Here is a 13,107-nt window from a genome sequence, read left to right on the forward strand (position 1 = left end):
ATTGACTTTTACTAAAAGAGTCAGTATGCCTACAACCTAGACACAAAAATGCATAGTGTTTTTTTTTTCTTTTTCTTTTTTTTTCAGAACACACTTTCTATTACATCTGAATTTCCTTTGAGTCTTTTGTTTCTATCTGATTTCATTTGGTATATTGAAGGCCTTTTACCCTGTGGCATATTTTTCATTCTTCCTTTTTGTTTTGTGCAAAAGAAAGGATTTTTATTCAAAATGCTAAGCTTTAATTTAATTTAGGGATTTTATTTTATTTTATTACTTTGTAAAAGCCTTTTGATCCGTGAAGTGGAAGAACAATGAAAATGTGTTTTTCAGATCCTATAAAAGACTGGAACTATATGCCTTTCACATGCCATAAATTTCAGAAGACTCTTTAAAGTGCTTTGGACATCAGAACACAAGTCTGGATAATGGCTAGGGAAAACATATACAGATGGCTCTTGGTGTTCAATTTACTTGGTACTGAGATAAAATGTGTTAAAAATAATCACTATTATAAGAAAAGTTACAAAAGATTGTATTGTATAAAATATATTGTTGTCCATGATTCTCATATTCCAGAGATCTCCATGTAGGACCATAAATTAGCCTTTTTCCTTTTTTTTTTTCCCCAATAACTTGAAGCTCATCTTAATTGTTAAGTTAGTAAAAAATGTTATACTTATCCTTCACGTGTTTGAAAAACTGCTAAATGAGCCAGTGACTAAATATATAAAACAGACTGAAAAGAAACCAATACTAAAAATACTTCTGCATTGTTACTGGGGGGAAAAAAAAAAAAAGAAAAAAGAGGTTATCGAAGAAATCAACTCAGGTAAAACCACAAATACACTGAGTTTAAAAAATTGGTCAAAGACAAAATGAAAGGCTTCTCTGATCCAGATTTTTTTTTTACAAATGAATAAAACGATTGCCATTTACTTCAGTGCCTTTTTTCAGTAAATCTCAGTTTAAGTAAATTCTGTAACTGATAACTCAGTTTAGTAGAAAATACATTTTCGTTTATGCTTTCACTTCAAGACTGGAATGGTAATCCAGCACAAAAAATGAAGCATCCTATAAATCCTATCAATTTCCTTAAAACTTTGCAACTCACTTGCTTTATAGAAATGATCTTACACAATAATAATATAATTTAAAATGCATTGTTGTACTCCAGAAAAGCACAGCTTCTGTGTAGCCCTGGGAATTTTGATATGACCTACCGTGGTGCCACTGTATTGACTCCATTGACAATGAACATGATGGCTACTTCCATTAATACCTGTTTTCCCTGTAAGCACCTGTCCTAACTTGCTGGTGGGTTGGTTTCTCATCCCAAAAATACTAGCCTTGTTAGAGGAGAAAATAAATTGTTCAGCTGGAAAAACTGCTATATCAGTTACGGAGTTATAGAAGTTCCGCCTAAGGGAAGTGAAAACTATCGGAAGGATATGCATAATAGGAAAAATTTTAATTTAAGACTGTTTATGATGTTCTGTCACTTTTGCTAACACAATGCATTTACATGTGGCCACTCTGAAGTTGAGGGGCAGGAGGGGAGTTCTAAATTACTTGAATGAGCTAATTCTCTACATTTTCCATAAAAACAAATGGCTCTGCATCAGGACACTCTGCAGTTTCACTAGTGTGTTTAGCAGTTACTAAGTTCTGTGAATTAACCCTCTGTAGCACCAGCATGTGATTAAAACCAGAACTTATTCCTACTGCCTGTTGAATGGCTTAGAAAAATTAAGGAAGAACTAGGCTCTCTATGTGTATCTTGCAAGCTCTCAGTTAAAATGTTTTTGAGAAACAAAACAGAAAGCAATGCCTTAGAAGCATTCAAGATACACAAGTTGTGTTGTCAAGTGTATGAGATGCTCCTAGGCACCTTGCCTTGCACCTGGAATTTGGGGGCTGTTTTATTTGGGGTGCAAAGTTGTCTGCAGAAAACATTCACACATCCACCTCTTCAGGGTTAACGGATATTACAAGCTCCACTGAGAAACTGGCAGTGTCTGCAACTCACGTGAGTGTCTCACACAAGCTATGCCAAGGGATCCAGTTTCTGCCATATTCTGCATCTGCCAAGTGCCATGAAGAAAACAGTGAGATTTTCATGGAATTAGTAAACTTTATAAACATCCACGAGAGTAAATGAAATCTGACAGTAGCAGAGCTACTGTACCTTTCCTTAACAGGTGCATTTAAAGGTACAAAGATGTTTTTCTGAGCTGACAGCTTTAAACACTCAGCTTGAAATACTAAAGAAAAAACCAAAGCTGTTCTTTTCTCATGTTTTATAAAACTCTGGAGCCGAATTGCTTAACGCCATAAAGCTACTTGTTCTACCTCCATGCCTTCAGACTATAGTCCCAATATTATTCTATTAATCACCAACAGAATTAAATTACAAATGAAAATCCAATGATTCAAACAAATCTGAGATTACACAACAGAACAGAAAGTGCATATTCATGTTTCCATAGACAATCTTAGCATACTTGTCATAAACCAAAATGGAATACATGTCATTCCCTTTTTGCCTTACTACTCAAGCCAGCTGGGGATTGGGAAGGCTATATTCCTTGCAGACATGCCAGTGAAATACCGATTTTGGCCTTTTGCCTCTGCTCCAGCTTATTCAGAAATTGTCCTATTGATTTTGAAGGAATTATTTGTGGACTACTGGGCATAAGAAGAAAAACAAAGTGAATGTCATGATTGCTTTACTGGGGATCCACATTAGGCTGCATATGTATCTAACTTGCACACACATTCAAAACTGATGATGAGGTCTGTATATTATGTATTACAGCAAAATACTGTTCCAATAGTGACAAAAGAAAATGGACAGAAAATGTAATCTACAAATGGAAAACAGTCTGATCTGCTCTACACGTCTAGATAGCCAGCTATCACTACTCTTAGCAACTTTTACAGATTTCTATACACAGCCCATAGTCAAAAATGTTCTTATAACATACAACAACCCAACCTGACGCATGCAATTTAAAAATCTGATACAAACAATAATCTAGCTTAGAAGGGAAAAAATTGGGCTTGGTTGGTTGATGTTTCTTTTCAATAAAATTTATTTGTTCACATTTTTCATCTACAAACATATCTATCTGTGTCCCTTTCTGAGTTTTGTCCTTCTCCCCAGGACCAATCAACTTACACTCCTGAAGTTCAAAAACACTTCAAAGTGGTGCTGAGAGTGTGCTGTTTGTGCTGATTGACTCACTTCAAGGTACAGATTCAACATGTCTTCTGTCCACTCATTTGTCATTAATCTGTCTACTGTGCTCAGTCAATAAATCTTTAGTAGAATATCTTGTTTTTTATGACTTTTATCCTTCTGCTAGAATGGAAGTGTTCTGTAAATGAGTGACATCCCAATTCAAGTAGTTGTTTTTTTCAGATAGATTTATGTTAGCATCATCTCCTTCATCAATTCCCACTGAAATTCACTGCAAGCAAGTACCATCTAATGGGTTGTAATACCTTTAATTAGAAAAAAAAATGGCCTGAAGAAAAAAAAATACATTTCACAGAGGAAACATTCTCCAAGGAGATATTATTTAATTAGTCAAATTCATAAAACATGACCCACGTTCTACACACAGAAGAAAACATCCACTCATACGTTTTTCTTGGGTAGGATATAAGGTTTTCAGAAAGGCAGAGGATGTGAAGGCTGGAGAGATGAGGGTTAGGTAAGAAATAAGCACTGAATGAGGACAGCCTCAGAGACATTGATACAGTATTCTACTTAAATCTTTATCCCTCTTTCCCCTGAACTGAAAGCAGCAGCTGACCTAAGCTATTGGGATGTAAAGGTTGCCACAAAAGGAAATGAGAGTCTACCAAAAAGTTTATTCCCTGACAAGTTTATTAGACCGTACCATGTGGTGGTGTGCAAAGATAGGGGAGGAAGCTTAATTACCCAGCTTTTATTGTACAATAAACCAATTTAGTCCATGCAATTACTATCACTTTTAGAGAGAATATTACAGTGTTCAGGAAGCACTTGTCTGCAATTACCACCTAGTAATTCCACTGTAACACAAAAGCCACAGCATATGGTTTAAAAAAATTGTTTTAAACGAAGTGGGTAAATAGAACTGAGAAACAACAGATAAAATCAAGTATAGGGTGTGATTTGGCAGATAGACAGATGCTGCAACAGGTCAAACTGTGTTGTTCAGATACTTACAAATGAAATTCCTTTGTAAGGAGAATAATCAATCCCAATAGAGAAAGGTTCGTATTTTGGAAGAAAATCTTTAGTTCTGAAGTTTTATGAAAAGTTCTGTGCTTAGGTAGAAAACAGTTTTTTCCAAGGTATTTGTGTCCATGAAAATGAACAGAGTTCTAAATGTGAGAGTTTGGCTAGTGTCTCACACTTTGAGAATAGTCTCTCTCCTTCAGTCACACTCTTATTTGGTCATCAGTAACCACTACATGCCTTACAAAAGTACTGACATGTCTTTTAACCATTGTTCCTTCTTCATTACTCAATTAAGTAATCAAGTGTTTATATGATGCACATTAATACAGTATGGCAATTTACATGTATTTTGCTTTAATTAATAACTTACTGTATCAACAGAAATGATTATAAAAATAAAGCTCTTTATTGTGCCTTTCTGTTACTAAAACTAATCAAGTCAGGGAGCAGGCAGAAAATACACTTAAAAGCAAAACGTGAAAATCTACACAGGGCAAGCAACGATAAAAGCCAGCGCCAGAGATTCAACTTACATTTCCAAAACCACTCTCTGCTCTACAATTTGATGTGATCTGCACTGTAGCTCTCAGACACATGGACAAGTAAATCACACATGGTTAGCAACAAACAGCAGCATTCACACTCAAAAGGACAATCTAGTGAAAGCAACATCTTACTTAAATTTGTCTGCATGGAATGGGACAAATTCCAAGCCAAATCTCCCAGTAACATATGAACAAAACTATCCCCCTTCTTAGCCTACCCCCCTTCTAGGGCCACACTAGCAATCTGAAACAAATTTCTGCAGTTCCAGTTAGCTCTAATGTCATGCAGAAGCCTTCAGAGGATCACAAAACTCTCAAGAGATCACACTGTTCAAAAGTGCTTGAACAAAGGCTCTTTCAGTTTTGGCCTGTTGTGTATTCACACCAGAAAGTATTTTTGCTATTGAGACTGCCGTGACAAGCAGTAAAAGGCAGTGAACTGAGGAAGAAGCACAGGAAAATAGCTGCACATGTATTCAGAATGAATTATACCCAACAGGTAAGGGAAATGGTCTCTACAAAATCCTGTGAGAGGAAGAATTATTTCCAAAGAGAGATTTAGAGATTCCTCTCTCATCAAAACTGCCCTTTCAGTGAGTTTCAAACTTTGAAATTTCAAAAAATAAAAGTATTTCCTCATTCTAGGTTGTATAGTGATACACATTTCTTTTGTACATTTGATTAGTTACAGAGGAGCTCAATTCATAAGGCTTTCAGAAAGAAAGATAACATTTTTTTGACAATCTCCTTTTACAATTCAGCACACTAGATTAAGATCAGCATTACCGTAACATTGCAATGCCAACTCTTTCCATTTTATGCCTTAAGCAAAATTTGCTGCTTCTTTAGAGCTGTTTATGAAAAGAAGCATTTGTAAGTACATACAAAGACTGTACACCAAATGTAATAATTTTAAAATAGCAAGTTCTTTTTCATGTAATTTATTAATTCTCTCTCTCTCATATTTCACAAAATACGCTGCCAAAGCAACACATGATCAGTTCCAGATGAAGAGTCACTAAAGTATCTTGCTAAAAAAAAAAAATCCATATTTTTATTAAGTGAAAAAAAGAGGGTGAAAATATAACCAAAATTATTTTTGTCCTGCTGATTATCTATGTTTTTCACAGTTGTTATTTTTTACAGGAATCCCATATTAAGTAAACTGGTAGCATAATAGCTATGCAAGACATATGCTCTGTTTTATGAATTACATTTTTATATGGTCTGTGAAATTTAAATTATAAACTTTTCTTTTATTGTTGACTAAAAAAAATACATTCCTTTCAAGTGGATAGTCATTAGCAGTGACCTACTTTGAACTTGACTGTAATGAAGTACATGGTTTAGTGTTAGACTAAACATAACACTTCCAAAGACCTTATGAAGGAGAATAGAAAGACTGAATAAATAACCTGTTATAATGAGCAAAAATACAGAATTACTCTGAGAAACTCTATTTTGGGTAAAGGCAAAAAATAATTTGTGCAGACCATGAATTGTTTACCTTTGACAGATGAAGAGACAGTACACAAAGATGCCACTCCTACTATGGAGGGGTTTCTGCCCTCTGTCAAGACCCATTGTCTTATTACAGCCTGGCTCCTGGACTGCAGCACCTGGTTTCACATTCAGAGGGTCCAGAAAGTGGCAATGCCCAAAAACGTCATCCACTGCTATTACTTTAGTACTTCACTCCATGGTTTTGCTATGTTCTTGTATCAAGTGTGTGATGGCCTCCACCTTCATAATTTCTTTATTAAGTATGACCACCAGCTGGCTGATGTGTGACTGAAGCCATACATCAACCAGGACACCATATCAAAGTGTCCCAGACTCCTCCTACATATGTCCTCGATACTCCTTTCTTGCTTCCCTTCTCTTCTGCACACACTCTCATGGCAAAGGGGAAGGAGAAGGTAGTTGGAGAAAGATGACTGAAGTGAGAGAGAAATGTAAAGAGACTGAGCAAACAGGGAGGAAGTATTAAGAGAGGAACAGAGAAGAGAAGAACACAGCTGGTTAAAAAAAAAAAAAAAAAAGGAAGATAGGGTTGTCTGGAAGATTTACTTATAGCTTTTATACCTGACCTTGCACCATCATTCTTCACAGAGCAGGAAAATAAAAAAATGGAGATTTTACTGTTCAAATATAACTATTTACTTACTCCAGATACTAAGATCTGTACTTTTTGGAATGTTTCTGAGCACAAAATAGCTCTAGACATTTGGTGCTGGTACAAGGTTAACACTGTCTGCAAGTAAATGAAGAAAAAAATCAGACCACACATAGTAACCTGATAACTCAAAACAAACGCCTTGACCAGGAGACCAAGCACAGGATCAGTGATAATCCACACAAAATAGAGGACAACACAGTGGAAAGAGCTCAAGACAGGCAGAAGCAGGTGAAAACTCACCACTGGAGCAGTTGGGTCCTCCCCAGCCAGGCTCACACTGACAGGTGTTTGGAGCAATACAGCGACCATGGACACATTTGTCAGCACAGTGAGCTGTCAGAGAAGGAAATAAAAATAAAAATAAATTACAACTCCTAACACTTGGAAAAATATTCAAAACTTACTCTCATTCCAGATGTTTCATGCCTCAAATACCGTTTAAAAGTAAAATAAATATTAGCACATGAATGTTTGATGGCTGCTCTTCAAAATAAGTTATCTGACTTCTGTCTCTTCCATTTTTCCTTATTTTGAAGGATCCAACTAAACCAGGGTGCTGCTGCTCAAATACTTCTGCATTTAACAAAGAGAAAATTGTCCACATTTAATGAAAAAACAGTCACAGTATAATTTAGGTTAGAGAGCTGCCTGGACATGGTCATGGGCAGCCTGCTCTTGATGGCCCTGCGTGAGCAAGGGTGAAACCAAACCCTTTACACTAAGAAAGAGGGAAAACTGCAAGCAAAAAACCTGTGGTTCTCTTGCAACAGCATGGACAAAATATGATTTGCAGCACATCAGTATTTTAATATTGATTTTTCTGAATGGTTGCACAGTTCAAATAAAACACAACAAAACACTGATGACACTTAAGGTAAGGCACAAGGTACAAACCCTATGAATCACTGCAACCTTTTTAATAAGTGATAAGCAGAGCTGCTTAAAAGTTTTCATTATTATTTTTGTTACGATTTGCAAGAATGTATGTGTGTGTTTCTGCAGTTAAGGCTTATTTTGAAATAAGTCTTATTTGACACCCCATTTTGACACAAAGAAAACTTGAAATGGCTTCTATATCCAGCACACCAACATAACTGACTCACAATACACTGAAGAGGAAGAACTGGCAACCATCAACTTTGTTGGCATCATATTCCTAAGGAAATGCCCTCAGCCTTCCAAAATACATACACTGGAATTATTTCCATCCAGTTCAAACAACAATAAAACTTAAAAAATGTGCACAGGATGAGAATTTGCTTTGTACCTACATTTCCAGAAAAAAAATATGACAGGAATGTGATCACTGTACCAATGAATACAAGGTGAACAATGGGGAAAAGACAAAGTTGGTGTTTACAAGAAGTTTAATGAGACCACACAAATCATTTCTGTTCTGAACAGATTGAAAATGCTATACAATAATTGGGACAAATACTCGCAAAATGTCCTGTGATATTTTTTCTAATTAAACATGATGAAGCAGGATAGTCATCTTTATATTTTGTGTGGTCACAAAGAAAGAAAGCCACAAAGAGATCAACAGTATATATTACTTAAATCATTGGTTATCTGGGATCCCAGCCACTAATTACATATTACAACCTTTAGGTTTCCTTTGCAACTTTTATGTTTTAATAAGCTACTTTCCAGATGTGCGTTAAAATGACCTTCAACAGGGAGAATATGTATTTTTAAATGTCAAACGATAAAAAATATTAACGTGTATTAATACTCCTAAAGCCATTTCATTGTTCTCTATCTATTATGGAAATAATGACTAAATAGTACATCCCACAACTCCATTAGTTTTACATCTAGATATGAATTACTTACATCTTTGAAGATTCTTGCCTAATAAGTGGTGACATGGCCAATGAAGCTCTCCCTAAACCAAATGTGTGAAAAATCCTCCCAGTAAACTGTAAGACAACATCAGGTAGCACATACATGCTCTGTGTGCACGTTTGAATAACTTACTGAATACCAGCACGCATTACCCAACGTCATTACCACTGTATACATTTTTGACAGCCAAACCTCTGCTAACTTCAGCAATTAAAAAAACATGAGATAAGGACCAGTGAAAGACCTTTTAAAATGTAAATACTGTTGTTTCCAAATAAACGTAATAAAGATCACTTAAAATTATATATATATATATATATATATATATATTTCATGTCACCCTTCTCAGAGAAAGAAATTTGTGTATTTGTATGCCACACACATATATATATATGTGGCATACAAATACACAAATTTCTTTCTCTGAGGAGGGTGACATGAAATCCTTTACTTTGAAGAAGTTAAACAAAGGCCAAGAATGTTTCAAAAATGTTCAAGATTTACAAAAAATAATTTTCCAGTATTCCTTTTTTCTTTTTTAAGTTACTTAGTGCCCCAAAACACATCTGATCAACGAGCAATTTCCTTCTATATTCTGGATATACCTATTTTGTAAGCAAAAGAAATTACTCTCCAGACACTAACTGGGCTAACTGATTCTTATTAACTGAATTGTAGTTAACATTCCTAAGAGACAGCATATATACCAAGATTATTTCACTGAACGCTGGGACAAGAGAGCCACAATTTACTACATGACCTAGAAAGTGTTTAAGGTGAGAGCAATGAGAAAAGCACTAGTGAACAAGCTGAAAAGACCCGAATTACATCAGGAACAGAGAGACTTTTCTCATAGACAAGATGTAAGAAAATACTTATGGGCAGGAACAGGTGAAAAACTTAATGTGAAGTCTCTTTGATAACGAGCAGTGTAAAGAAGCACCAATAATTCACTAACAGCAGTAAATTGCATAGGTCATATCTTATTCTTTTGCAATGGAAAATCAATTAACATACGAAAAGCAATCAGAGCTTACACTTGCATACCTGCTTTTTTACCTTATTTTCCGTTTTCTTCTGTATCTTATTGCTTCTTTCAAAATCTTCCCTAAAATTTTGCCTTGTCCAACTTATAGGTCTGTATTTCAGCAGATCACATCTTTTTCATTTTCTTAAACACATAAGGTAGATTTGCTTTTTCTGACTACAGAGTATCATCAGCCAACCTGAAGTATCTACAAAACACCTGCTGCTGCATGCACGTGCAGGAGGGGCTGCCCAGTTCCCCAGACACAAGCGTATCTTCATCCCTGTTCCTAACTCACTTGCAGGCACTGGTGTTTCTGCACCCAGCCAAATGATAATGCCCTGTTGAGAAAACTCAGCAATGTGAATCAACATGAAAAGAAACGTGTAACCTGTGCAGATCATCCGCACAAACTAGTACAGAACGCTGAAAGCAATGTGAGGCAAGGGCTTCACAAAAATTATCACAGACATGCTGCAGCACCATAGCTTCATACTAAGGGGGGTTAAGCCAGTCGTGCCAGAAGCACAGGACGTGTAATGGAATCTTAGATCAAGTTGCCATTCTTACATACTGATTATGTGGCTCATACCGATACCAGTGAAGGGAGGGAGAGAGTGCTCCAACTCAAGAGAAGATTACAATTCAAACACCTACTTATATGCTGATGGGCTCCACCATACCACCTGCGGTGGAAATGCAGATTGCTCCTCCGCTGTGATACCTACTTAAAGTATCACAGCTGAGTGGAGTAACTCCAGTGCCTCATGCCACTTCCACTTCTGAACTAGAGCATGTATGAAGAGCAGAATATGATAAGACTTGAAATTTCTGAATGGCATTTTATGAATCTGCTCTCTGTGATTAAGAAGGTGACATGAAGTTATTTAATGATAAGTCACCATAGACAACATCTAGACAGCTGTGCATTACATTATCTGATGTTAAAAGAAGATACAGAAGAATTTCCAGTAATCAAATGTGAAAAGGCTATTTTTATCTTTAATGGAAGTTCATTAATGCATTTTTATGATCATATTATCTGTCATTTATTCCCTTTGAAAAGCCAGGCGTAAATCAACTAACACAAACAAAAGCTTGAGATATTTTGCCTGTAATTATTTATGTACGTAAATGACCAGGAGAATCCACTATGGTTTCCAATTTAGACTTTCAGCTTTTAAGCAAATGAGTCACAACATCAGATAAGCAGCTACCTGAAGACATACCTGATTTCATGAAATTTCATACCTGAAATCTCATTAAATAAATCTCAAATAAAATTCTGATCAACTGCACTGAGAATTCATATTAGAAGGAAAAAAGTGATACCTGAACAAGGTCTGCTTTTGGGTTGTAAGTAAATCTTCATATTATTTCTTTCACATAAATCACTTCCAACAAAAGAAGTCATACCACATGCATGACTGCATGCTCTGTGTTTGTCATTTCTGTTAATACCACTGTATCCTGATTTGGATTCCTAGAGTCTTCAGAAAGAGTAATTTGAAGAGATATATCCCTTTTCAAGAAAAAAATAAGCTTCTTTATCTGTTAAAGTCCTCAAAATTTTGTGAATGAAATTTGAATGCATAAACCAATTTAGATTGGAAATGTAAAAGAACTCTTCCACATATTGTACAAGGTTTAACTTCAACTTCCTTGAAATTAATTAAAATATGGTCCCTCAGCATTTTCTGTGAAAAATGAAATTCACATAACTTTTAAAGTACATTATAAATGTGTTCTTTCAAATAAATTCTTCAATTCCATACTGTATGCTAGAATGTATCCTTTGGTTAATCCTTTTTTTTTTTTTTTTTTTTCTGTGTTTAACGTCTGTTTTTTATTAAGGTGAGGGAAATTCAGTTATGTGGTAAGATAGCTTCTTAATTCTACCTATATTCTGCCTATTCTCCATTTTCTTTCTCAAGGAAATTCAACAGGCTTAATCCTGCTATGTTGTCAGAAACTGTAAGTTAATGTTCACACTACCAAAATGCTACAAGGATGAATCTACTTTACGTGTGTTAATCTACAGCAAAGCCACCAGAAGACATCTTAAAGCCTGAATCCTTTTGTTTCAGAAACATGGTAAAAATTGGATGGATTTTGTAAATTTAAAAATAAATAAATAAATAAATAAATAAATAATAATAATACACTTCTTATAAAAAGGTCTTAGCATGTAGCCCAGACTAGCATCCATATTCCAAATAAAATAAAAATAAAAAATTAAAAAAAAAAACAAGAGCTGCAATATTCACAATGCGTTACACTTCCTTCATTTAACTAAATAAAAGACACAAATCAGAATTGCAATCCATGTAAATACCTCAACCTTAACAGACAGTGTGATGATATTTTTCTGCTGATACTGCTAACAATATCTGATTCTGTTATAGTTTCTGCCACTAGTGTTACTTGACTGTTTCTTGGCTAAAAGGTGCAAGAGTTTGGATTTTTTTTGAGCGATCATACGTGTACTTATATTGTTGATTTTTCACTTCGTGGCACGATACATAGGCTTATTAATGGCATTAATTAAAAGATGATACTAAAACTCTGAATCTGGGTTTGAATAGTTTACATTACAACAGTTATTTGTCATTTAGAGAAGCACAAACAAAATACAAATTATTGTTAAAGTGATAAAAAGGCCTGTTTATATATTTTCCACACGAGTTTGTTTACTGAATCCAAAAACAAAACACAAATTTAATTTTTACCGAAAAGTGAAATCTTAACACAAGTGTCACCTACTGAACCACCTGAAACTGAAAGTTTTCAGGAACAAGTATGAAAGTTAGAGTCACAGTTCCACAGAAAACTTATATCCTAAGACAAATTCAAATTCGTATGTTCAGACTGAACTCAGAAAAAATCAAAAATATATATGTAAACCACTTAAATTTCAGCCCATGCTTTTCTCTGGCTGTTGGTCATTCTTTTCTTTTGTGAATACAACATTTAGAGACTTCAGCAATGTGAGGCTCCCACATTCTTGCTATGACTCTATACAGTGACAAGTAATTCTCTTCCCACAACAGTGCAGTAGCACTATCATTAGTAAGTGCTACCAGTAGGACAATTGGCACTGGTGAGTATTCATGCTGTAAATTCCTAACTAGTATTTTAAAAAGGAAGTCACAAGATTTCACTTCATCACTAAATGCACTGAAGTGTTGAGTCATACCAAAATCATCTGCCAGTAGAATTTTCTAATTGAGCTTTTTAAACTGAGAAGTCAAGCAAAGGAACAAACAAACAACAA

The 13,107-nt window shown here is 35.2% G+C and overlaps 1 protein-coding gene across 1 annotated transcript in view; it reads right to left on the reverse strand.

Moving 5' to 3' along the window:
- MEGF10 (multiple EGF like domains 10) overlaps positions 1-13,107 on the reverse strand; it is a 104,296-nt gene that overhangs the window by 58,442 nt on the left and 32,747 nt on the right. The window contains exon 6 of the mRNA XM_040541406.1: positions 7,199-7,291. Within this exon, the coding sequence (XP_040397340.1) occupies positions 7,199-7,291 (93 nt within the window). The remainder of the gene's footprint in view (positions 1-7,198; positions 7,292-13,107) is intronic.

Source organism: Cygnus olor, chromosome Z (genome assembly GCF_009769625.2).
Source record: "Cygnus olor isolate bCygOlo1 chromosome Z, bCygOlo1.pri.v2, whole genome shotgun sequence".
In the NCBI taxonomy this organism is placed as follows: domain Eukaryota; kingdom Metazoa; phylum Chordata; class Aves; order Anseriformes; family Anatidae; genus Cygnus; species Cygnus olor.